The sequence below is a fragment of the Grampus griseus genome (assembly GCF_964374135.1).
Source record: "Grampus griseus genome assembly, chromosome: 6".
NCBI classification, from domain to species: Eukaryota; Metazoa; Chordata; class Mammalia; order Artiodactyla; family Delphinidae; genus Grampus; species Grampus griseus.
Genome location: NC_139000.1, coordinates 8,122,265 through 8,145,850, shown reverse-complemented (window position 1 = coordinate 8,145,850; position 23,586 = coordinate 8,122,265). Strand labels below are relative to the sequence as shown.

Genomic DNA, 23,586 nt, shown 5'->3' with positions numbered 1-23,586 from the left:
GGTGGGTCAAAAAGGATCTTGCTGTGATTTATGTCATAGAGTGTTTTCCCTATGTTTTCCTCTAAAAGTTTTATAGTGTCTGGCCTCACATTTAGGTCTTTAATCCATTTTGAGTTTATTTTTGTGTATGGTGTTAGGGAGTGTTCTAATTTCATTTTTACATGTAGCTCTCTAGTTTTCCCAGCACCACTTATTGAAGAGGCTGTCTTTTCTCCACTGTATAGTCTTGCCTCCTTTATCAAAGATAAGGTGACCATATGTGCATTGATTTATCTCTGGGTTTTCCTGTTCCATTGATCTATATTTCTGTTTTTGTTCCAGGACCATACTGTCTTGATTACTGTAGGTTTGTGGTATAGTCTGAAGTCCAGGAGCCTGATTACTCCAGCTCCGTTTTTCTTTCTCAAGATTGCTTTGGCTATTCGGGGTCTCTTGTGTTTCCATACAAATTGTGAAATTTTTTGTTCTAGTTCTGTGAAAAATGCTATTGGTAGTTTGATAGGGATTGCATTGAATCTGTAGGTTGCTTTGGGTAGTATAGTTATTTTCACAATGTTGATTCTTCCAATCCAAGATCATGGTATATCTCTCCATCTGTTTGTATCATCTTTAATTTCTTTCATCAGTGTCTTATAGTTTCTGCATACAGGTCTTTTTTTCTCCTTAGGTAGGTTTATTCCTAGGTATTTTATTCTTTTTGTTGCAATGGTAAATGGGAGTGTTTCCTTAATTTCTCTGATTTTTTGTTGGTGGTGTATAGGAATGCCAGAGATTTCTGTGCATTAATTTTGTATCCTGCAACCTCACCAGACTCATTGATTAGCTCTAGTAGTTTTCCTGTAGCATCTTTGGGATTCTCTATGTATAGTATCATGTCATCTGCAAACAGTGACAGCTTTACTTCTTTTCCAATTTGGATTCCTTTTATTTTTCTTCTCTGACTGCTGTGGCTAAAACTTCCAAAACTATGTTGAATAATGGTGGTGAGAGTGGACAACCTTGTCTTGTTCCTGATCTTAGTGGAAATGGTTTCAGTTTTTCACCATTGAGAATGATGTTGGCTGTGGGTTTGTCATATATGGCCTTTATTATGTTGAGGTAAGTTCCCTCTATGCCTACTTTCTGGAGGGTTTTTATCATAAATGGGTGTTGAATTTTGTTGAAAGCTTTTTCTGCATCTATTGAGATGATCATATGGTTTTTCTCCTTCAGTTTGTTAATATGGTTTATCACATTGATTGATTTGCATATACTGAAGAATCCTTGCATTCCTGGGATAAACCCCACTTGATCATGGTGTATGATCCTTTTAACGTGCTGTTGGATTCTGTTTGCTAGTATTTTGTTGAGGATTTTTGCATCTATGTTCATCAGTGATATTGGCCTGTAGTTTTCTTTCTTTGTGACATCTGTCTGGTTTTGGTATCAGGGTGATTGTGGCCTTGTAGAATGAGTTTGGAAGTGTTCCTCCCTCTGCTATATTTTGGAAGAGTTTGAGAAGGATAGGTGTTAGCTCTTCTCTAAATGTTTGATAGAATTTGCCTGTGAAGCCATCTGGTCCTGGGCTTTTGTTTGTTGGAAGATTTTTAATCACAGTCTCAATTTCAGTGCTTGTGATTGGTCTGTTTGTATTATCTGTTTCTTCCTGGTTCAGTCTCAGAAGATTGTGCTTTTCTAAGAATTTGTCCATTTGTTCCAGGTTGTCCATTTTATTGGCATATAGTTGCTTGTAGTAATAATCTCTCATGATCCTTTGTATTTCTTCAGTGTCAGTTGTTACTTCTTTTTTTTCTAATTCTATTGATTTGAGTCTTCTCCGTTTTTTTTCTTGATGAGTCTGGCTAATGGTTTACCAATTGTGTTTATCTTCTCAAAGAACCAGCTTTTAGTTTTATTGATCTTTGCTATCGTTTCCTTCATTTCTTTTTCATTTATTTCTGATCTGATCTTTATGATTTCTTTCCTCCTGCTAACTTGGGGTTTTTTTGTTCTTCTTTCTCTAATTGCTTTAGGTGTAAGGTTAGGTTGTTTGTTTGAGGTGTTGTTTCTTGAGGTAGGATTGTATTGCTATAAACTTCCCTTTTAGAACTGCTTTTGCTGCATCCCATAGGTTTTGGGTCATCGTGTTTTCATTGTCGTTTGTTTCTAGGCAATTTTTGATTTCTTCAGTGATCTCTTGGTTATTAAGTAGTGTATTGTTTAGCCTCCATGTGCTTGTATTTTTTACAGATTCTTAAATGCTGCTTTTAATATTTTTTCTTTGTAGTTAATTTTTGATAGTTTAATTAGTATGTGTCTTGGCGTGTTTCTCCTTGGACTTATCCTGTATGGGACTCTCTGTGCTTCCTGGACCTGATTGACTATTTCCTTCCCCATATTAGGGAAGTTTTCAACTATAATCTCTTTGGATATTTTCTCAGTCCCTTTTTCTCTTCTCTTTCTGGGACCCCTATAATTCGAATGTTGGTGCGTTTAATGTTGTCCCAGAGGTCTCTGAGATTGTCCTCAATTCTTTTCATTCTTTTTTCTTTATTCTGCTCTGCAGTAGTTATTTCCACTATTTTATCTTCCAGGTCACTTATCCATTCTTCTGTCTCAGTTATTCTGCTATTGATTCCTTCTAGAGAATTTTTAATTTCATTTATTGTGTTGTTCATCATTGTTTGTTTGCTCTTTAGTTCTGCTAGGTCCTTGTTAAACATTTCTTGTATTTTCTCCATTTTGTTTCCAAGATTTTGGATCATCTTTACTATCATTACTCTGAATTCTTTTTCAGGTAGACTGCCTATTTCCTCTTCATTTGTTTGGTCTGGTGGGTTTTTGCCTTGCTCCTTCATCTACTGTGTGCTTCTCTGTCTTCTCATTTTGCTAAACTTACTGTGTTTGGGGTCTCCTTTTCGCAGGCTGCAGGTTCATAGTTCCCGTTGTTTTTGGTGTCTGCCCCCAGTGGCTAAGGTTGGTTCAGTGGGTTGTGTATAGGCTTCCAGGTAGAGGGGACTAGTGCCTGTGTTCTGGTGGATGAGGCTGGATCTTGTCTTTCTGGTGGGCAGGACTGCATCCGGTTGTGTGTTTTGGGGTATGTGTGACCTTATTATGATTTTAGACAGCCTCTCTGCTAATGGGTGGGGTTGTGTTCCTGTCTTGCTAGTTGTTTGGCATAGAGCGTCCAGCACTGTAGTTTGCTGGTGTTGAGTGAAGCTGGATCTTAGCATTGAGATGGAGATCTCTGGGAGAGCTTTTGCCCTTTGGTATTACGTGGAGCTGGGAGGTCTCTGGTGGACCAATGTCCTGAACTCGGCTCTCCCATCGCAGAGGCACAGGCCTGACACCCAGCAGGAGCACCAAGACCCTGTCAGCCACACGGCCAGGTATGTGGGGAGTTTCTTGCCTTTTGGGAAGTCTGAGGTCTTCTGCCAGCGTTCAGTAGGTGTTCTGTAGGATTTGTTCCATGTGTAGAAGTATTTCTGATGTATGTGTGGGGAGAAAGGTGATCTCCACGTCTTACTCCTCCACCATCTTGAAGGTCTCCAATGTCCCTATTTTAAAGGTCACCATCATCCACCATTTATAAAGAGAAAGATTGTGTTTGCATTTCTGGAAGGATGTTTATCAAATTAACTAATTGGAAATAGGCTCAGTGTTAGGGATCTTTTCCTTTCTACCTTTTCAAACTTCCCTATTAGCTATTTTAGAAACTGAGCATGTATTATTTTTATAACTGAAAAATTTCAATAAAAATAACAAAAAGGCAAGAAAGGGTAGTAACCCAGAGTTGTAGAGGGCATATGGTATCAGGCTGTCCTGTGTGCTGCTGCCAAAGGGAGTAGGAATCAGCAGGCTCTTCCTGGAGGGCAGAAAGGGTAACTTGCATACATCATCCACGACCTTAAAACTGTGTACTTCTAAGAATTAGTCTAGGAAATAATCAAATAGATGTGCACGAAGATATCTGAGCAAGGATATTTATAGCAGTATCATTTAATAATCGCAGAAAGACTCTGAATGCTCTGAAACGGAGGATCATCGTAAACTTTGGTAATCCAGGCACTGTAGTATTCTGTAGCTATTAACATCACGTCAGCATGTTGACACAGGGATGCATTCATAAAAGGTGAGAAAGTGGTATATTTAGTGTGATAACATTTTAATTTTCTTTTATTATGGTGAAATATGCAAAGCATAAAATTTACCATTTTAACCACTTGTAAGTGTACAGTTCTGTGGCATTAAGTACATTCACCTTGTTGTGCAGCCATCACCGCCATCCACCTCCAGAACTTTTTCATCTTCCCAAAGTGAAACTCTGTACCCGCTAAACAGGGACTCCCCACGGCCCCCTCCCCTGGACCCTGTAGGACCACCATTCTGCTTTCTGTCTCTATGAATCTGACTGCTCTAGGTACTTCGTTTAAGTGGAATCGTACAGTATTTGTCCTTTTGTGACTGGCTTCTTTCACACAGCGTAATGTCTTCAGGGTTCATCCACGTTGTAGCTTATGTCAGAATTTCCTTCCTTTTTAAGACTGATTAATATTCCGTTGCATGGATAAGACCACTTCTGTTTACCCATTTGTCCATCAATAGGCACTTGGGTTGTTTCCACCTTTTTTTGCCTATTGTGGATAATGTTGCTACGAACATGGGTACACAAATATCTGTTCAAGTCCCTGCTTTTAATTCTTTCAGTTAACTTTTAAAAAATCCATCAATATGCATTAAAAATTAACTAGAAGAACATATATCAAAATGTAATAATACTTCTGGGTGACGAGACTATAGAAGATTATGTGTATGTTGTTCAGTGTTTTACGACTAATCAGACTTCCAAGCTGAAGTTACTTCTGTATTTTAAAAAAGAGAGACTTTTTTGTGAGGGGACTGTCAGGTGGACGCCCAGGTAACGCCCATGAGGCTCCCCAGGAGTGGCTGCTCAGCCCTGTCCCCACCCCACCCCCATGTTTCTGCAGCGGCCATGCAGCAGATGCTGACCGAGAGCTGTAACAGCCGGCTCATCCAGATGGCCTACGAGTCTCAGAGGCAGAACCTGGTCCAGCAGGCCTGTTCCAGGTAAGGTAAGGAAGAGGCTTCCCGAGTGAGGGACTCTGGGGAGCTGCCTCAGGGCCCAGGACCGTAGGGTGAGAGCTGGCACTGGACTCTCCTGCCTCGGGCCACCCCACCCTGGGCCATGATGTCAGGAGCAAGTTACCGCTGGTCTAAGTGATTTTTCTAGCTGGACCCTAAGGAAGCACAACTAGCCGATGACAGAGCTCGGGTTTGACCCAGGCTGTGCTCTGGACTATGGTGTACTTATAAATCTCCAGGGGTCATGGGTGGGGTGCACTGGAGGGGGGAGGGTGATGGGGCTGCCTTCATGCTGACAGCCATTTTGGGTCTGGCCTTCCAGGTTCACCCCAGCACCGTGGCTTTGTTGAAGGACCTGCAGTGCCCGGCAGAGCCAGTTGAGAAAAGCTCCTTCGATGCTTAGCAGCCCCAGACAGGGACAGACCAACAGCCCTGGCTGCCCTTGTGTTTCTCCTCCCACCTGGGTGGCTCCAGCGCAGGTGCCACCTCCTCCCCGCCCCCCGGACACCTGGAGCACGCCAGCCTCCCCGTGTCCCAGCAGATGCAGGGGTCTCCCTCCTTCCTGCTGGTGTGACCTTGTTTTTAGGAGCGTGGGCACTAGGGCCAGACAGTCGTGGATTCACATCCCACTTCTTATAACTAACTGTGAAGTCTTAGGCAAGTTATTTTCCCTCCCTGAGCCTCAATTTTCTTATCAGAGAAAAGGGGATAAATCACAGTACCTACTCCTAGAGTTGTTGGAGGATTTAATGGGCATTAATGATCACACTGTCTGCCACATAAGGGTCCAATAAATAACAGCTACTATTATGAAACAGACAACCTTAAAACCAAGATTGTACCAAAGTATGGACATATTAGGTTTGCAGTTTGGATTTTTGTGCCAAAGTCACTAGACTTGCTCTAGGGCGACGAGAGCAGGTTCACGGCCAGGGTGAGAGACACTGGGGTGGAGGGTGAGACGTTAGTGCCCGGGAAGGACAGCTTTCTCTCAGCCTGAGTGGCTCACCTGGGAGGTCATGAGCTCCCTGTTGGTGGAGGTGGGTGGGCAGAGGCCAGGCAGCCACTTCACGGGGGGGCATCGTAGGAAGGATTCCAGTGGAGGGGTGGATGACGGGGCCCGGGAGATCATCTCCCCAGCTCTGGAGACAGAGACTCCGTCACCCTCCATCCAGGGCCATGGGATTCAGACAAAGCTCCATGTCCACCCCGCCCCCCCAAGCCCAGGATGTGGCCCCCAGCAGGCGCTCCATGAGTATTGTTGAATGAATAAATGGTTTATCTCCGTCTCCTCCAAGGTGCCTGGCACGTAGCAGGTGCTCAGGAAATGTTCATGAATTTGCTGTGTTTCTGGCAGCATGGCTGAAATGGATGAGCGGTTCCAGCAGATCCTGTCCTGGCAACAGATGGATCAGAACAAAGCCATTTGCCAGATCCTGCAGGAGGTGAGCCCTGGGGGCAGGGGCTCAGGAAGGGGGCAGGAGGGACGCGGGGAGCCCGGAGCAGAGCGGCAGAACTCCACGTGGAGGCGCTGTCCTGGACTCCTGGACAGTGTGTAAGAACCAAGATGCTTAGGGAGCTGAGAAGCGTACTGACCGTGAGGATGAGGGGCAGGGAGAGGCCTCTCTGGGTGGTCGTTTCCGCTCCCTGAAGTCTAGAGAAGCGCCCTCCCCAGGCAGCCGCTCCCCGTGCTGCGTGGGCTCCATCATGAGGACATGATGGGCAGAAGACGGTGGTACCCACCCCATGGAGTGAGCCCCCAGACTCCTCCCTTCCAATCCCACCGCACCTCCATCTGCTCTCCCGCCGGCTTAGCGGGCGCATAGCAGGTGCTCCTGAGTGGACGGGACCAGGAAGGACCCCTGTGATTTCCTCCCTCCTGTGTCCAAATTGTTCAGTCCCAGCTTTCCCCACAGGCCCTGTTGGAGTCTCATTTCCCGACCCTCGCATCCCCTCCCTCCTTTCTTCCTCTGTGATGTTGTCCTGCCACTCCCTGATTCATCGTTTCCTCTCTCCTTTCTCCCCAACTCCTATCTCTCTCGTCTTCCAAAACGCTTTGACTTAGTATTTGTGAGATTGTCTGAGGAAACTGCTCTGTTTCTTAGAGGGCATGTCAGGCCTCGTGGTTAAGGTGAGGCTGAGAGCTGGACAGACTTGCATGCTAGTGCCAGCCGGTTCACTTCTCTGAACCTCACTTTCCTCATCTGTGAAATGGGGCAGTGAAGGTACTCTCGTCGTCGCCTCTTCCATGTGCAGCGTGGGAAGAGCCCTGAGCACGGTGTCCAGCACGTAGTAAGCGCTTCATAAGTATTATTTTAAAAAATTAAACAAGTAACCTGAAAAGTTGTCTCTCTAAGAAACAGAAAAGGCACACATTAAGGTGTCTGACACAGATTTTGTTTTCCCTGCGGGCCCCCTGAGTGGCCGTGCTCTCTGTTGCAGAGCGCCATGCAGAAGGCGGCCTTCGAGGCTCTCCAGGTGAAGAAGGACCTGATGCATCGGCAGATCCGGAAGCAGGTGAGCGCAGGCTGCGGCCTCCCCCCAGACCCACCCTGTGGGCTTTCAGAGGCGTGAGGAGGGGGCTCCAGGCCAGCCCGACAAGAGGTCTCCCCGGCACCTCCCTCCCCTCACTGAGCCTCGTGGAACCTACTCAGGGTGTCAGGAGGTGCCTGGGCAGCACTGTGCATGCCAGCAGGTGAGACCTGTGCCTGCTGCTTCTCGTGATGCCCAGGGCTGAGGGACAGGAGGCCTCGACCGCTTGGCGGCCACAGGCAGGGCTCCTCCACCGGCTCAGACCCCAGTGTCCCCGTCGGCCCAGATTGAGGAGCTGGGACAGGCTGACCCCCGCCTGAGCGAGCAGGCAGGGCCTGGTGTCGGCTGAGGAGTGGCCTGGGCCTGGAGGGGAGGGGCTGTGCTCTTGTCCGGGCTCCGCTGCTGACCTGCGGGCAGCCTTGGGCGAACGCCACGCTGGGCCTCTTGGCCACCCGCTTCCAGCAGGGCTGTATCTGGCTCGCTGGGCTCCCAGAGCGCGTGGCCTGGGTGGCGGCAGACAGAGCGAGCTTTCAGGCTACGGGACGCATGTCACCTCGTATTCAGCACACTTTGAATTTCACATTTTGCATGGTTGTTTTTTTCTTTTTCTTTTTTGCCAAAACCAACTTACCTTTTTATTTCCCCCTTTAATTTCAATCCCACATTGCCAGACATGAATCTCATTCCTCTGACCAGGGGTTGGTGGGGTCATAAGAACATAGGGACAAAGGTCATAGGCACAGGGTAGAGAAGTCACTGCCCATGGGGTCTGACCCCGAGGGCTAAAAGCCCCCAGTCACACCCTGAAGGTATGTGGTGACTCCCAGACATTCTCATTATGGGTGGTTTTGACCCACCAGGCCAGCTCTTCCCCTTCAGACAAGCAGGGACATCCCAAGGAAAGGGCACACTCACTCACCCGCTGTGTGTCCTTGGGCAAGTTACTTAACCTCTCTGAGCCTCGGTTTCCTTGTCTGTAAAATGGAGGCAATAATACCTCCTAATAGGTATTGATGAAATGATGCAAATAAATTGCACAGCACAGTCCTAGCATGTGGAATCTCAATAAATATCAGCTACTACTATTATTGTTATTATTACTCAGTCCCCTCCATTGCCCTCTGCACTCCTCTGACAGCTGTTTAGAGGAAGCAAGAGAACTGGACTGGGAAGAGGCTCATTGAGAATTCCGTGTCTGTTCTTCACTCTGGTCCTCACCTTGAAGGAAAGCCCCTTCATTCCACACCTTGATCAGCGCCCATTCTGGGCTGGCCCTGTGCCTGGCTTCTGATCAGCAGTACTGTCCAGGAGAAGAGGGTCCACGCCGCGGAGGATTCAGGGCCGTGAAATAACGAACTCTTTTTAAACCCCCGCTGATGAGGTTCCCAAGGTACACAGGTCCCCTTCATTGCAGAGCGCCCCCAGAAAGGATTCTTAGATCCACTTGGCCATCCAAGAGCAGCGGCACAGGATTAAACCGTGGTTAATGTGAATTAAAAAACCCCTGTCTCGTCTTCTGTTTAGATTAAGTTAATAGAAACTGAGTTATTGCAGCTGACACAGCTGGAGTTAAAGAGGAAATCCCTGGACACAGAGGCACTACAGGTATGTAGGGCTCCCTAGCCTGCCCTGTCCCCCACCCCACCCCCAACGAATGCACCCACCGCCTCTCAGCTGCTCTCCGGCAGACAAGGCAGTGATGCTGGAGGAGGCCCTGGCCCCAGGAGGCTCGTGGGAGCCCAGTCTGGGGGCCGAGCGCAGCGCAGGCGAAGGTTAGGGCTGGGATCAGCCCGTCGCCAGGCAGGAGGGTCAGAGGAAGGAGGCTTTCATTGCCAAGGCTCACCCAGGCGCATCTCCATCTCCGTGTTTTCTTTGTTTTGGGGCTGGGTTGCTCCTGAGCTCCCTGTCTCTCTCAGTCATGCTTCTGGGGCGCTGGTTCTCACGGCTGACATCCTCTGGGGAAGGAGCTGTCTCGGTGTTCCGAGGATGTCTGAGGAGAGGGTCCAGCTGTGGCTCTGTGAACTCCAGCCTGGGTGTCCTGCTCACACAGATGTGGAGGCTGCAGAGACTAGCAGACAGCGTTCTGGGCTGCAAATCTGGGACCCGGGTTGTCCTCGCACAGTCTTGCCGTGTGACCTGGCTGGGGAGGGAGGGAGGGGCAGCCCTTTCCCTTCTCTGTACCTTAGTCTCCCCAGCTGTACGCAGAAGGGTCGGATCAATGATGTGTGAGGACATGTGCCCCGTACCAGGCTTTTGAGCAGAGCCTTCTGTCTGTCACCGCCCCTGTGTCTGTCCTCAGTGGAGCAGTCTTCATTTGTCTCATGGGCTTCTCAATGCAGGAGAAGAACGCTGAGGTCTGGAGTCCCACGGGTCTGTCACCGTATGACTTTAGGCAGGTTACTTCCCCTCCCTGGGCCTCCATGTCTCCCCTGCATAAAGGAAATAGTCTTCCAGGCCCAGCCTGTGTCTCAGGGCCATCAGAGAGGAGTGGGCTAGCAAATGGAAAGGCCTCAGCCTTGCGGGGTTGGTGGAGCTCTGAAAGAGGATGCAACCACCGTGCTTGGTGGGTGCCCATGCATCCTGCCTATTAGAGCTGTGGGGCTCCTGTTTTCGGGGTCTCCATGGGGTTTCCAAGAGGAGGAGAAGAGTGGAACGCAGACACAAATGGGGCTTTCTCGGGTTTGCACATCACTCCGTCTGCGTAGAGCCTTCCTGGCTGGCGTGGGTCCCTCACCCACCCTCCCTCCCGCTGTTTGCTTCTGCCCACGTGCTCCGTAGTCAGTGAGACTGGAGTCAGGTACCTGCTGCTTGTCATTCCCTTTGTTTGATGTTTCTTACCACTGCACTGTGTTCGGTCACTAGATCCCGTGCCTGGCCTTACCCCTTGGGGAAGGGAGGTACAGGCTGGTGAGAAGGTGGGGAGGGGATGCTGGGGCAGAGAGGCCCCTCTGCTCTGTTCCCCAACTCTCAGCCTGAGATCAGGGACAGAGCCTTGAATGGAGTCGGAGCCACTGTGGCCCCCGGCTGCCAGCTGAGAACTGAGTGAGGGGGATCCTGCTGCCGCGCTGCGGGGACTTCTTGGGCCGCGGTACTGCGAGTTTCCCAGCGCTGGGCGTGGTCTTGTGTTGCAGGAGATGATCTCGGAGCAGCGCTGGGTCCTGAGCTCCCTGCTCCAGCAGCTGCTCAAAGAGAAGACACAGCGAGAGGAGGAGCTCCGGGAGATCCTGGTGCGTCTGGCTTCCGCGTCCAGAGTCGCTCATGGGTTTGCTTCCCCTAAATGCTCTTGCCGTTCTTAGGAACACTTTCATTAGTCTAGTAGTAGTTGTTCATCAGAGAAAAAATGGAAAGTACAAAGGAAAAGAATCTCACTCCTGAGAGTTGTCTGTTGCTAATATTTTGAGGTATGTTTTCCAAACATCGGGATGCATGTTTATCGCGGTGTGTGCACGTGCCCGTAACACGGAACTGCGCCCCCGTTTCCAACCAGCTCGTTCGCACCTGCTCTTTCCTGTCTTTCGCGTCCTCTGCGTTCCTGCCGTGGCTGCATTGAGATGGGCCCTTGTTTGGCCTATTGTCGAGCATACTTCCCGTTTTTTACTCTTAATAAGCAAGGCTGTCTCGGCAGCTAAGTATCTGAGAACAGCCACGGGTATTGGCTCAGGACAGATGCGCAGGAGAGTACTTGGTGTGTCCGGGGCAGGCCGTTTAGTAAGCCTTTGACAGGGGTTGCCCAGCTGCCCCCCCCGGACCCAGATGGGTTTGCCTCTGGCACATCATCAGGGTGGCAGAGCCCCCTTTAGGGGGCAGGTCAGGGTCACTTCCTCCAGAGCCCAAGTGCACCTGAGTGGTCAGGACCCAGTCTTTCCTGTGGCCTTGTTACCGCCCCAGACGTCCTCTGAGCTCCACCGTGGGCCAGGCCCTGTGCCGGGGATGGAAAGGAGCGAGACCAGCTTCTTCCCGAGCCCTGCACGAGCCCAGATGGTGTGTTTGTGCCAGTCAGAAGCTGCCTGTTCCTCACGGTGCCTCACGGCCATCACCTCCAAATTGCATTAATGTGTGACCCGCTCCCTGAGTGCTGCATAAGGGGCAGCCATGCCGTGGCCGTGTGCTCCCGCCCTCAAGGGGCCTTGGGGACTCACTGTGCACCTCATCAGGACATGGCCATCAGGGTCATGGGCTCCCAAAGAGAGGTGTGCCCGCAGCCCAGAGAGGGCCAGGCCGGAAAAGGGGAGCCAGCTCGGCAAGGTACAGGAGGGACCACTAGGGGGAGCTGGGGAGATGCCTGCAGTGTAATCCTGCCGCCCACATCACATCGACCCCCAGCGCAGCTGCAGTCCTGGGTGGGTGGCTTGGTGGTTGAGAGCGCAGGCTCCGAGCAAGACAGACCTGGGTCTGAATCCTGGCCACGACACGGGCAGCTCTTTGACCTTGGGCTGGCTGGTATTCACTCTGAACTAATCACTCCCGTTTCTTCACCTGTGAAGTAGAAACTACTTCACAGAATCGTGAGAATTAAGTACAAGGGCATCTCCCAGTGCACAGCACGGTCTGGCACGAAGTGCCCTGACGTTGCTGCTGCTGCTGTTAGTATCGTGTGTTCACTGCTGTGTCCTCAGCGCCCAGAACAACGCTCAGGAACGTGTGAGTGATGGAGGAATCGGCTTGAATGGCATGTTTATAATTCTCCGGCTTCGTCAGGTGAAGCCCACTCCAGAAGCCGAAGGTGTCCTCAGCATCTTATTTCTCTCCCTGCCTGGCACCCAGAGGACACACTAAGCCTTCTTGGGGGAAGGAGACGGCTGCCTAGTACTTTGCTCTTCCCATAAGCAGATGAGAAGGTGTCCCCCTCCAAGTCATGATGGCTGGGGAAGGGGGGCGGGCACCAGGTGTCAGCAGCCCAGGTTCCGGTCCCCCCACCAGGTGTGCTGTGTCTGAGATCGTTCTCAGCAGTAAAGTGGGGGTAGTGAGGCTTCCTGCCTTTCCGGGCTCAGCAGTTTAAAGGGTGAGGCAACAGTGGGTAGGCACGTTCTTTGTAAAATACCAAGTCATCCACGTGCTCAGAGGAGCAGAGTTCACAGGTGTCACTGTCATTGTTTCTATTCACTGACTTGTAACTAACAGTGTCTGCTTCCTTCTTGGCAGACGGAGTTAGAAGCCAAAAGTGAAACTAAGCAGGAGAATTACTGGCTGATTCAGTATCAGCGGCTCTTGAACCAGAAACCGTTGTCCTTGAAGCTGCAGGTGAGGATTGCTGGCGCCCACCCTGCAGGAGCCTCTGGCCTCAGCGGTGCCCGGCTTCCTGACCTGTCCAGTTTAATTCCATTCATATTTCTGGTGACTAAGTGTACCAGGTCCCCCGGGCAGGGACAGAAACGAGAGGGAGGAGCATTGGTTCTGGTGACTTTTCAGTCACTTCTGGGCGGAGCAGAGACCCACAGCCCACTGTGCACTCACCAGCGCAGGGGCTGCGGATGGGACAGACGTGGTCCCCAGTCTCCCCCACCTCCCCCTCCCCCTCTCCTCCCTTTCCCCCTCTCCTCCCCCTCTCCTCCCTTTCCCCCTCTCCTCCCTTTCCCCCTCTCCTCCCTTTCCCCCTCTCCTCCCTTTCCCCCCTCACACACATGCACACACACACACCCTTTTTTTTTTTTTTTTTAATAAAAATGGAGTCTTTCTTGGGAATTCCCTGGTGGTCCAGTGATTAAGACTCTGCGCTTCCACTGCAGCAGGCACAGGTTCGATCCCTGGTCGGGGAGCTAAGATCCCACAAGCTACGTGGCACGACCAAAAAAACAAACAGGAGTCCTTCTATAAGGCAATTCTGGCAACTTCCTTTGTCCCCCCAACAGTAGTGACAGGCTGTTGTCCAGGCCCGTGTGCGTAGATCTCCTCGTTGTTCCCAGACGAGTGCACAGCGTTTAGGATCTGCACGAGCCCTCACTTGTTTAAACAGTCCCCTCTTGATGGGTACTTAAGTTGCTTACGTTGTCAAGTTTACAGAGTGGCAGTGAACTAACTTCCTCGTGCGTCTATCTCTATGCCCTTAAATATCCATTTTTGTAGGAAAAGTTCCAAGAATACGTTTTACATATTACGTTGTATGTATTTGCACTCTTCGTTTGCTGTTGTGAGTAATGGCTTCTTGGTTTTTTTCCCCATCCGTGGTGCGCTTGGCTTCTCCCTTGGGTCTGTCCTGTAGGAAGAAGGCCTGGAGCGCCAGCTGGTGGCCCTCCTGGTGGAGCTGTCGGCCGAGCACTACCTTCCCATCTTCGCCCACCACCGCATCTCACTGGACATGCTGAGCCGGATGGACCCTGGGGACCTGGCCAAGGTGGGCAGCAGCTGCGCCTCGGGGGGGGCAAGGGCAGCGGGCAGGGCCCTGGCCCAACCCAGCCAGGCCGCTTGCTCTTCACGCAGTTCTTGGTGAGGCCCGTGTCATCAGCTGTCAGAGCCAGAACGTGTGCCCCCTCTGCCCCCCGTCATGTGGCTACAAAAGCCAGGGCTTATGGGTGCTGCTGACCCCAGATTGGTGCCCCCCGTGCCCCACCCCGTTCAGATTGGATCTTCACCGCGTAGGGCTGGACAGCCAGGACCTTGGAGCTCATCTGGACCAGCCCCCTCCCCACCCCATGGATTTAGTTATCACAGCAGCAGCGCTGCCCGAGCCTGGTACACGCTGCACTAATTCATTTACCCTTCAAGAGAGACGAGTACCGATGCCGGCAAATACCTGACAGTGGCAGGCGCTGTTCTAAGCATGTGTTATATGTGGATTCATTGAATCTTCCCAACAACCTGGGCGGGCACGTGCTGACACTGTCATCACCTTTCGGATAAGGAGGCTGAGACACAGCAAGGTAGCATTTGGCCCGAGGTCGCACAGCAGAGCCAGGACTGGTGCCGGGGTCCATGCTGTTGACCGCTCTGCTGTACTGCCCGGCCCTCGGCAGACGCAGGCACCGGGGCTCAGAAGGGCGACACGACTGTCACCCACGCTCAGGAGCACTCTCTCTGGAGGCTGAGGGACTGTGATTCTGGCACGGCCCCTTCTCTGCAGCTCAGCCTCGGTGTGAACCACCTGATCGTGCAAACTGTGCCAGAGGGTCCTGACTTCCTGGTCGTCACGGGGGTGATGGGAGGTCATGTGGCTGAAACTGTCAGCACAGCCCCTGTGCGGGCTTCGCACTTGCTAAACTGTCGCTGTTGCTGGTGTTGGTTTCCCTCTGGGCCTCAGTATCTCCCTCTGCTGTACGGATTGTCGGGCCCTCGTGGGCCTCCACCTTTCCAGCTGAGGGTGCTGGAAGCCAGGGAGGAGGTAGTGGCTCTGACCGTGCTGCACAGTAGGTCCCTTGCCCAGCCCAGGCCTTGACCTGCCCTCCTTGGTCCAAGCAGGTGGGCGTCTCGGAAGCCGGCCTGCGGCACCAGATCCTGCGCAGAGCCCAGGAGCTGCTGGATGCGACCAGGGCCCGGCCAGGTACCGATGCGGAGCCCTCCCCTGAGCAGAGCCCTTACGTGTGGGCTGCGGTTGGGGGCGTCCCCTGTTTACAGTTCAGGACGAGTCCTAAGGGCCACTTCTAACCCTGGCCAGTCCTTAAGCTTCCCTCCTAAAGGAACAATTTATAAATGGGAAAAGCAGGCTCCAAAAATGGAAAAAAAGAACTTTTCCTATAGCAGTTTCAGGCCCCTTCTGGCTTCCCTAAACCCACCCTACTAGACGTCGGGAACCACACACTCAGGATCCCTAGAGTAGAGGGAGAAATCAGCCAGACCCAGCGCCCACCCCATGCCCAGCACTGCGCCCCAGGCCAGGCCTGTGGTTTGGACGTAGAAAGGTGGTTGTGATGGTTGTGAAGGAGGTGCCCTGCCCTCATCCGGAGGCCCGGGAGAGGGCAGGTGCTGTGGCTGACCCAGGGGAAGGTCTCCTGTGTGCCGAGCAGGATGGGTATCAGGCATTTGATGACCACCATGTCAGGTCACCTTTGCTGCAGCCCCGTGAGGTGGGCACCATTGTTACCCGCATCTGAGAGATGAGGAAACTGAGGCAGAGACAGGTTAACCCTAACCCTAACCCTTAGGGCTTCTTCCTGATTGTGGCCGCCCTGCAGGGAGGGGCTGGGCTGGAAGGCTCCTGAGCTCCAGAGGGCAGGAGAGCCTCAGGAGTTTCCCCAACAGTTCTCTTTCTGACCCCAGGACTCAATATGTGTTACATTAAATATAGAAGTGCCCCTTACAGTGATGGTTTGGGGGGGACACCATGTACCCCTAGAGGGTCCAGAGTGGTTGCGATAGGCTTTTTAAAAAGAAAACTTCAGGTTTTTTACAATTATAAAAAATGCTACTTGTAATTTAACCCGTAGAATAAATGAAAAACATGAACTGAGGGGGTGGGGATCAGGGATGGAGAGAGACTTGAGGGTGTCGCTGGTGCACGTGGTGTGATAATGAGAGAGACCGATTCTGATGTCCTCCTTCGCGGCGGTTGGGACCCAGGCAGGGGACATGCTGGGGCCTCTGCCAGGGGACAGGGGGAGCAGCCTTGAGAGCTGCTCACTCCTCTCCCTGCCCCTCTGGGCTACCTGCGCCTGGGCCCCTGGGTGGAGAATGTGCAAGCGAGGTCCGGTCCTAGCCAGGGCTGCTGCGGGGCAGCTCTACCACCAGATGGCCCTGTGGCCTCGGGCAAGTGGCTTCCCCCTCTGAGCCTCCTGATTTCTCATCTCTGACAGTGATGAGCCCTACTTGCAGGGTGGCTGTGAAGGATTCAGAGTGTGTTAGGGGCAAGAGGCCCCAATTAACCGGTGCCCCAGCTGTCCCGTCTTACAGGTGGGGGAATGAGGCTCAGCAAAGAGAAATGAGGGTGTGTAGGAAGGCAGGGTCCTGGTCGGATCCCATCCCGCTCCGGCTCCCTGCCACTTGGGGCAGGCGGGGCCAGGGGAGGCCCCAGGGATCGGGGTCGGGTGGGCGTGACCCAGCCTCAGCCTCTCTGTCCCCACAGAGCTGCCGAAACCACCCCAGGGCGAGGTCCTCCCCACGGCCCCTGAGGAGCTTCCCGAGGCAGTAAGACCATCGGCCCCCTGCGCGGAGCTGGAGGCCCAGACCTCAGAATGTGTTGTGTGCCTGGAACGGGAGGTAAGTCTGGGGCAACAGGCCCAGTGCCTGCCGTCCGGAGCCTCCCGGGCAAAAAAACAGGAAATTAAAATGACCCATGATCCCATTACCCAAACATGAGTAATGCTATGTTTTCTGGGCCTTTTTCTTCAAGAGTTTTTTCTCCCACTTAGGAAGTTTCCCTTCGTATATGTATTAAGTCATTAAATATCAACAACACAATTTTCTCTGAAGAGACTTTAAAACCTGTTTTTAAAACTAACAAAATTGACACCTATTATAAAAATTCAGCAATGTAGCACGTAAAATACTCCCCCTCCCCCGAGTGTGATCCTGCTTAGAAAGGTTGCCACGTGAGCAGTTTGATTACCCTATGGTTTGTTTGTTTGTTTGTTTTGCGGTACGCGGGCCTCTCACTGTTGTGGAGCACAGGCTCCAGACACGCAGGCCCAGCGGCCATGGCTCACGGGCCCAGCCGCTCCGCGGCATGTGGGATCCTCCCGGACCGGGGCACGAACCCATATCCCCTGCATCGGCAGGCGGACTCCCAACCACTGCGCCACCAGGGAAGCCCTACCCTGTGGTTTTTGCTGGGCTCAGGGAATGCGGTGATACAGGGGGCCTTGGTGGTTATAAATTTAACCAAACCCCTGCTCTGGGCCCTGGAGGTGGCTTCCTAGCTCTTGTTATTACCAACAGTGCTATACTGAACAGCCTTGAACAGAATTTGGAGCACATCCTTGGTTCTTTACTTAGGATAACTTACTAAAAAGAGGAAATGCTAAAGCAAAGAATAGACACACTTCCATGGCTTTTAATCCATAATGCTGGGGTGGTTTTGAGACCGAGGGGGCCGGGCAAAGTGCACAGAAAATCCAAAAATTGGGAACAACGTGCACATCCAGCAGCTGGGCTGGTGAGATAGGGCGGGGCTGTGAAACGTGCGGCTGTTACAGAGAGGGGCAGACAGTGACCATACGGGCGGTGGAGCGTGACGACCGTGCTGTCAGATCTTTGGGGGCCGGGGGCCTCACTTGCCCCATCCCCGGGGAATCAGGCCGGGCTGGTTCCCAGACACTCCCGCACTCTCTCCTCAGGCCCAGATGATCTTCCTCAACTGCGGCCACGTCTGCTGCTGCCAGCAGTGCTGCCAGCCCCTGCGCACTTGCCCGCTGTGCCGCCAGGACATCGCCCAGCGCCTCCGCATCTACCACAGCCGCTGAGCGCCGGCCGCCGCCCGGGCCTGACACCTCCAGCCCCACCTCTGCTACCTGCGGGCCCAGGGCTCCAGCTCCCGCTCTGTTCTCCATGGACTAGTACGGGCCCCTCTGTCCTGGCCCAGGCGGAGACAGGAGTGTTCCTGACCAAGGACAGAGCCAGCGTGAATACCGTGGAGGAGAGAGGACCCCTCGCCGCACGAGGACAGGGTCTGGGGGGTGGGGTACCAGCATGCCTCCATCTGAGCACAGGCCTGAGTGTCTCAGCTGCCTCTGGCAGTCACGCCCCCCCACCCAGGAGCCTCCTCGGGAGCCCGGGCAGTGCTGTCCCACGGGGCAGGGTGGTGGGGGTGCAGGAGGGCCCTGGCCGAGGGGAGAGGTGGGGAGGCCACCGTGTCCTCGGACTGCCTGGCCAGAGTGTGTTCAGGGCGGGCCTGGTGCCACAGCGACGTCGGCCCCTCCTCGCCTCCCTCTGCTTTCCCCGCACGCTGGGCCCCTCCTCTCTCCAGCTCTGCACCTCCTCACCCCACGCAGCTCCAGGGCAGGTACTGAGCTTTGCAGACCCAAAGCAGTAACGTCAATAAACCCATCTCCAGCCGCCTCCTCCAGAGTCATCACTGGGTCCTGATGGAGCCCGGGGAGGGGGAGGGGGTCGCAGCTGAGTCAGAAGGGAAGGGGGGAGGTGCGGTGTTCCCAAAGGTGAAGTTATCCAAACCTCCCTTGTTGCAGGTGGAGAGACCAGGGCTCTAAGAGAAGGGCTCAGAAAGTCTGCGGAGCTCGTGGTGCCGTGTGGGCTGTGCTACGTGCTCTGTTATCGTTACCCCAGACCAGGGGGCTGGATGTCCCGGGCCCTGCGACAGGAACGTGGTGGCGCTGGCTCTGGAGCCTAGAAGCATCTTGAGCCCTGAACCCGTGCAGCCGCGCGGTTGTTCACCGCACAGTTGCGGGAGCCGTGCTCCTGGTACTCGCCGTAGAGCTGCGCCTCTGTCGTGCGCCTTCTGGCAGGCAGACAGTTCTGAGCCAGGGGCAGCTTTTCCTTTGGGCTACAGGCAGGCCTGCTCGGGGCGCCTGGGCTCTGCCTCCAGCTAACTCTGACTCTGGCCAACCTTCCACATCCTAGTTCCCCATCTGGTCAGCAAGGGACACGATGGAGCCCTGACGTAGGCCGGCGGCCACCAGGGAGCCCTGACTGCTCATCGCAGGCACAGCGTAAGAGCCGGCGGGATGCAGGGGACAGGCCCTCACTCTCCCTGCCTTGTTGTGACAGTCCTGCGGGCTGAAACAGGACGGATGAAAGGCCCATGTGGTGTGAGTCCTGCTTTCCAGGTACCCGGGGGACCTCTGATGGTTTCCCTCCCCACACACCCTGCTGGGCTCTGCTAAGCTAAGAGGGGAGACTGAGGCCTGAGGTGGGCAGGGCCACCTCGCAGAGCACAGTGTTTGGCGGGTCTCCTTGAACCCTCAGTAGGCCCCCCCTTTTATAGACGAGGAGCCTGAGGTTGAGTTCAGTGCCTTGCCAAGGTCAACAGCAAGACTGCAGCTGAGCCCCTGCTTCCTCACCTCAGCCCTTAACAAGCCTTCAGCCACTGGCCACCGTCCCCCAAGGTGATGGGGGCCCCATAGCCTCAGCCCAGGTTCCCCGCCTTCCTGGACCTCAGTTTACACATCGGTGAAATGTGACAATGGTGCCCGCCGCCTGGAGCTGCCGTGAGGCTCCTAGTCTTGCAAGTAACGTGCACGGCCCACAGTAAGTACTAGCTGTGTGAGCAGGAGTCTTACACACTGGCATCACTGTTTGGATCTAGTGTGAGCCTCGGGCCCACCCGCCATGGGCACCCAGGGCCACGTGGCCATAAAGTAGCTGCCCTCCTGCCCTCAGCATTGCCCGAGACGCCCAGAGGGGCACCCTGCATAGATCTGGCTGAGGAAGCCGTCTGAGCTGCCAGCAGGCGGGTCACCTACCTGCTGTGTCCCTTCTCTCCAAGCCTCAGTTTTCTCCTCTGTAAAATGGGATAATAGAACTCTGGCCATGCACCTGTAAGCACTCGGTCAAGCGGCCATCCCAGAAAGTCGAGGTACACAGGTGCTCCTAGTCCGTCTCCAGCAAAGGTCTCGCCCTGCTGGGACCACACGTGGGCCACTGGCTTTAAATAAAGCATTTATTGATTAGTAGAAGCTTAAACAGTTTGCATAATATTTTCAATACAAGATTTGAGGATGATTTGGAAAACCACAAAAGAAGGCACCAAAGGAGAGCATCTTCAGACGGAACGTGTTGGTAAAAGAGGTTAGTGAGGCGTTGAGTTTAGGGCTTGGGGGACTGGGGGGGGCGGGGGTCCCTGAGCACCAGCCAGTGCTTCACGTCCTGTGGGTCCCAGGGCCCAGTCCAGGAAGGAGATGAGGGGATGGAGGAGGCAGGGCTGGGATGGCGTTGACGACCCTGAAGGACTCGGTTTCTGCCCTGCCCACCCTCCCCTCCCCTCCAAGCAGCAGGGGAGGGGGTGTGGGAAGGCCAGGAGGCCCCAGCCCCTGGGGATGGTCTCGGCTTGACCCTCACCCCAGGAAGGGGGATGGCTGGGCCCCCACGTGACTCAGGACATTTGAAGAGTCCTGGAGTTTTCAGGATGGGGTGACCGGAAACTCAGAGCACAAGGGGCCGAGCCCCAGCCTGACGCAAGAGCTCAGTGGTGCCCTGGGGTGCCTCGGCCCATCCTCCTGCCCCTCACGAGCCCCGCAGCTCCCTGGGAGGACAACGCGTACCTTGGAAGTGGCCTGCAGAGTCCACACCCACCCGGCCCTGCCACTGAGCAACATGCCACCGCCCCCCACCCCCCGAGCCCAGCACGGGGACAGAGGAACTCCGGAGACTGGACCCCAGCAAGTGGAGGGGGAGGCAACGGCCCAGCTTCCAGCAGCCCTCCATCTGCCACCGTGCCCACCCTCCCAGCAGTACCTCTGCAGAGGTCACACCCTCCTTCCCTCAGACACGCCCTCTCCCTCCTCTCCCCAGACCAGCCCGTTCCAGGCCTTTCTTGTTCTCTCCTCAGGCCCACGGCCCCATCCCCCTCCGCGAGGCAGCTCTCCCCCAGCCTGAAGGCCCCTCCTTGCACATCCCCTCACCCGGGGCAGGACAGCAAGGCCAGTATCCACTCCAAAACTGGCCTCTGGGGCCCAGCCAGGAGGAGGGAGGAGCGGGGCCGAGACGGGCCTCAGCACTCCGTCTTCCTGGTTCCAGCGAGCCCCTTGGTGCGAGCAGAGGATCCATGGGCTCTGTGTCACAGCAGATGCTACTCTTCCCGCCCTCTTCCCAAGGACGGCAAGACCCACGAGGGAAACGGGCCACAGAGGCAGGGCAGGGACGCAGGACTCAGGGACCCAGGGCCACCGCGCGCTCCCAGCCCCCTCCACTGTGCTCTGCCCCCGGCAGGAGGAGGAAAGCCCAGATCATCCCACATAAGAGAAAACAGACCGACCAAGTGTGACCAAACCCAATAAAGTGACTCAGGTGGGCCCGTCTCCGCCCCAGAGGTGCCACACCAGCCTGGCCCCATCCCCACCTGGAAGGCAGAGATCCAGCGCTCCCCGCCCAGAGCCGAGCCTTCCAGTGCCTCAGGGAGTGGCCCGTGCGCCATGTCCAACAGAAGCTCGGGGGCGACTGGCCTAGAACTCAGTCTGCACCCCTGCACCGTCCTCGGTGCTGGTATGGATTGGGGGGCGGCCGCCAGGGCCGGACACCTGCTCCCCGGTCTCCTGGTCACTGGGCTTGGGAGGCTCGAGGTCCGAGGCCTTTCCAGGCGGGAGCTGCCGGAGGGGTGAGGCAGGCGGTGAGGCGGCCTCAGGGCCTGCCCCGGGCTGGGGGCTCTCCTGGGCGGGGGCCCCATTGAGCAGGGGGCCGGCCAGCGGGGGGCTCTCAGCCTGCAGATCCCGGGCCAGCAGACCACGGAGCTCGGTGATGCTGTCTGCGGACGCAGGTGGTAGGGGCTCAGGGACAGCCTCGAAGGGCAGCCCCACCTCCTCGTCCTGGACCACGGACACCACCTGCTTGGCACGCCGGCGCTTTTCCGAGAGGGTGGCTGCTTCCGGGATGCCAGGGCTGCCGGGGTCCCCACCACTGTCACTGCTGCCGCTGTACTCCTCGCCCCAGTCAATGGGCAAGCCCTCGGCCAGCAGGTGCAGGTTGGGGTCGCTGTTGTGCATGACCACGCTGTCCCGGTACAGGTTGTGCTTCCTCTGCACGGCGGCCTCCTTCACAGCTACAGGACAGGAGGGCGGTGTCGGGACATTTACCACGGGGCTGACGGCCGCCAGCACACCCTACACTGCCCAGCTGTGACCTGCATCAGCCCCCAGAAGCCCCCCTCGGCCTAAGTGGGTGCTGTGACTGGGACGAGGCTTATTTAAGGCCTCAATGCCGGGAAGCAGGGGCTGTGACCGTACACCCTGTCACTCACCTGATGCTCCCAAAATGTCAAGGACCCACAAACAAACTAAGGCACAGGGATGCGATGCTACCCTGCTGGGACCACACTGCTAGTAGTGGGCCCACCCCAGCCCACGGCATAAGTCCTCTTTTTCTTTGTAGCTTAGCTGACCCCACCAGGAAGACCTCTGGGCGACCTCCTCCACCACCCTCCAGGCAGTAAGGGTCCCAACAGCAGGACCCGCCCCCCCCAGCTCTGCAGTCAGCCCCCGGGGGCCGGGAGGCACGCACCCTGCAGGATGTCCTTCATGACCGTCTGCAACACCACCTCCTCATACGTGTTCTCCACCAGGATGAACCTGGCAAAGTCCTCGAATATCAGCTCCTGGAACCGGGACAGCTCCTGCCGGGTGGGGGTGGGGCAGAGAGAGGGGAGGCCAGGGCTGTTGGTCAGGCCCAGGACTGGGGCTAGTGGGGGAGGGGAGAGGGAAGGGGAGAGGGAAAGGGAGAGGGGAGGGCAGTGGGGAGAGGAGGGACAGGAATGAGAGGAGGGGGGAGAGGAGTGAAGAGAGGGGAGAGGAGAAGTGGGCAGGGGAGAGGAGAAGTGGGGGGAGAGGAGGGAGGAGAGGGGGGAGGGGAGAGGGGGGAGAGGAGGGAGGAGAGGGGGAGGGAGGAGAGGGGGAGGGAGGAGAGGGGAGAGGGAGGAGAGGGGAGAGGGAGGAGAGGGGAGAGGGAGGAGAGGGGAGAGGGAGGAGAGGGGGGAGAGGGAGGAGAGGGGGGAGAGGGAGGAGAGGGGGGGAGAGGGAGGAGAGGGGGGAGAGGGAGGAGAGGGGGGAGAGGGAGGAGAGGGGGGAGAGGGAGGAGAGGGGGAGAGGGAGGAGAGGGAGGAGAGGGGGGGAGAGGGGGGAGAGGGGGGGAGAGGGAGGAGAGGGGGGGAGAGGGGGGGAGGGGGGAGAGGGGGGGAGGGGGGAAGGGGGGAGAGGGGGGAGAGGGGGGAGAGGGGGGAGAGGGGGGAGAGGGGGGAGGAGAGGAGGGGGGAGGAGAGGAGAGGGGAGGGAGGAGAGGGGAGGGGGAGGGGGGGAGAGGGGAGAGAGGGGAGAGGGGAGAGGGAGAGAGGGGAGAGTGAGCAGGGAGAGGGAGAGAGGGGAGAGTGAGCAGAGGGGAGAGAGGGGAGGGAGGAGCAGAGGGGAGAGAGGAGAGAGGGGAGAGTGAGCAGAGGGGAGAGAGGGG

General features: G+C 55.0%; 2 protein-coding genes across 2 annotated transcripts in view; one reads left to right on the top strand and one right to left on the bottom strand.

The window, feature by feature from the left end:
* LRSAM1 (leucine rich repeat and sterile alpha motif containing 1) overlaps positions 1–19,951 on the top strand; it is a 46,450-nt gene extending 26,499 nt beyond the window's left edge. The window contains exons 17-26 of the mRNA XM_082655717.1: positions 4,968–5,067; positions 6,440–6,527; positions 7,525–7,599; positions 9,139–9,219; positions 10,746–10,841; positions 12,757–12,855; positions 13,814–13,945; positions 15,007–15,088; positions 16,607–16,740; positions 17,817–19,951. Of these exons, the coding sequence (XP_082511843.1) occupies positions 4,968–5,067; positions 6,440–6,527; positions 7,525–7,599; positions 9,139–9,219; positions 10,746–10,841; positions 12,757–12,855; positions 13,814–13,945; positions 15,007–15,088; positions 16,607–16,740; positions 17,817–17,942 (1,013 nt within the window). The 3' untranslated portion in view covers positions 17,943–19,951. The remainder of the gene's footprint in view (positions 1–4,967; positions 5,068–6,439; positions 6,528–7,524; positions 7,600–9,138; positions 9,220–10,745; positions 10,842–12,756; positions 12,856–13,813; positions 13,946–15,006; positions 15,089–16,606; positions 16,741–17,816) is intronic.
* Positions 19,952–20,081: 130 nt separating this feature from the next.
* NIBAN2 (niban apoptosis regulator 2) overlaps positions 20,082–23,586 on the bottom strand; it is a 52,006-nt gene continuing 48,501 nt past the window's right edge. Inside the window, exons 13-14 of the mRNA XM_082655716.1 lie at positions 22,648–22,759; positions 20,082–22,189 (exon numbers count right to left, since the gene is read on the bottom strand). Of these exons, the coding sequence (XP_082511842.1) occupies positions 21,597–22,189; positions 22,648–22,759 (705 nt within the window). The 3' untranslated portion in view covers positions 20,082–21,596. The remainder of the gene's footprint in view (positions 22,190–22,647; positions 22,760–23,586) is intronic.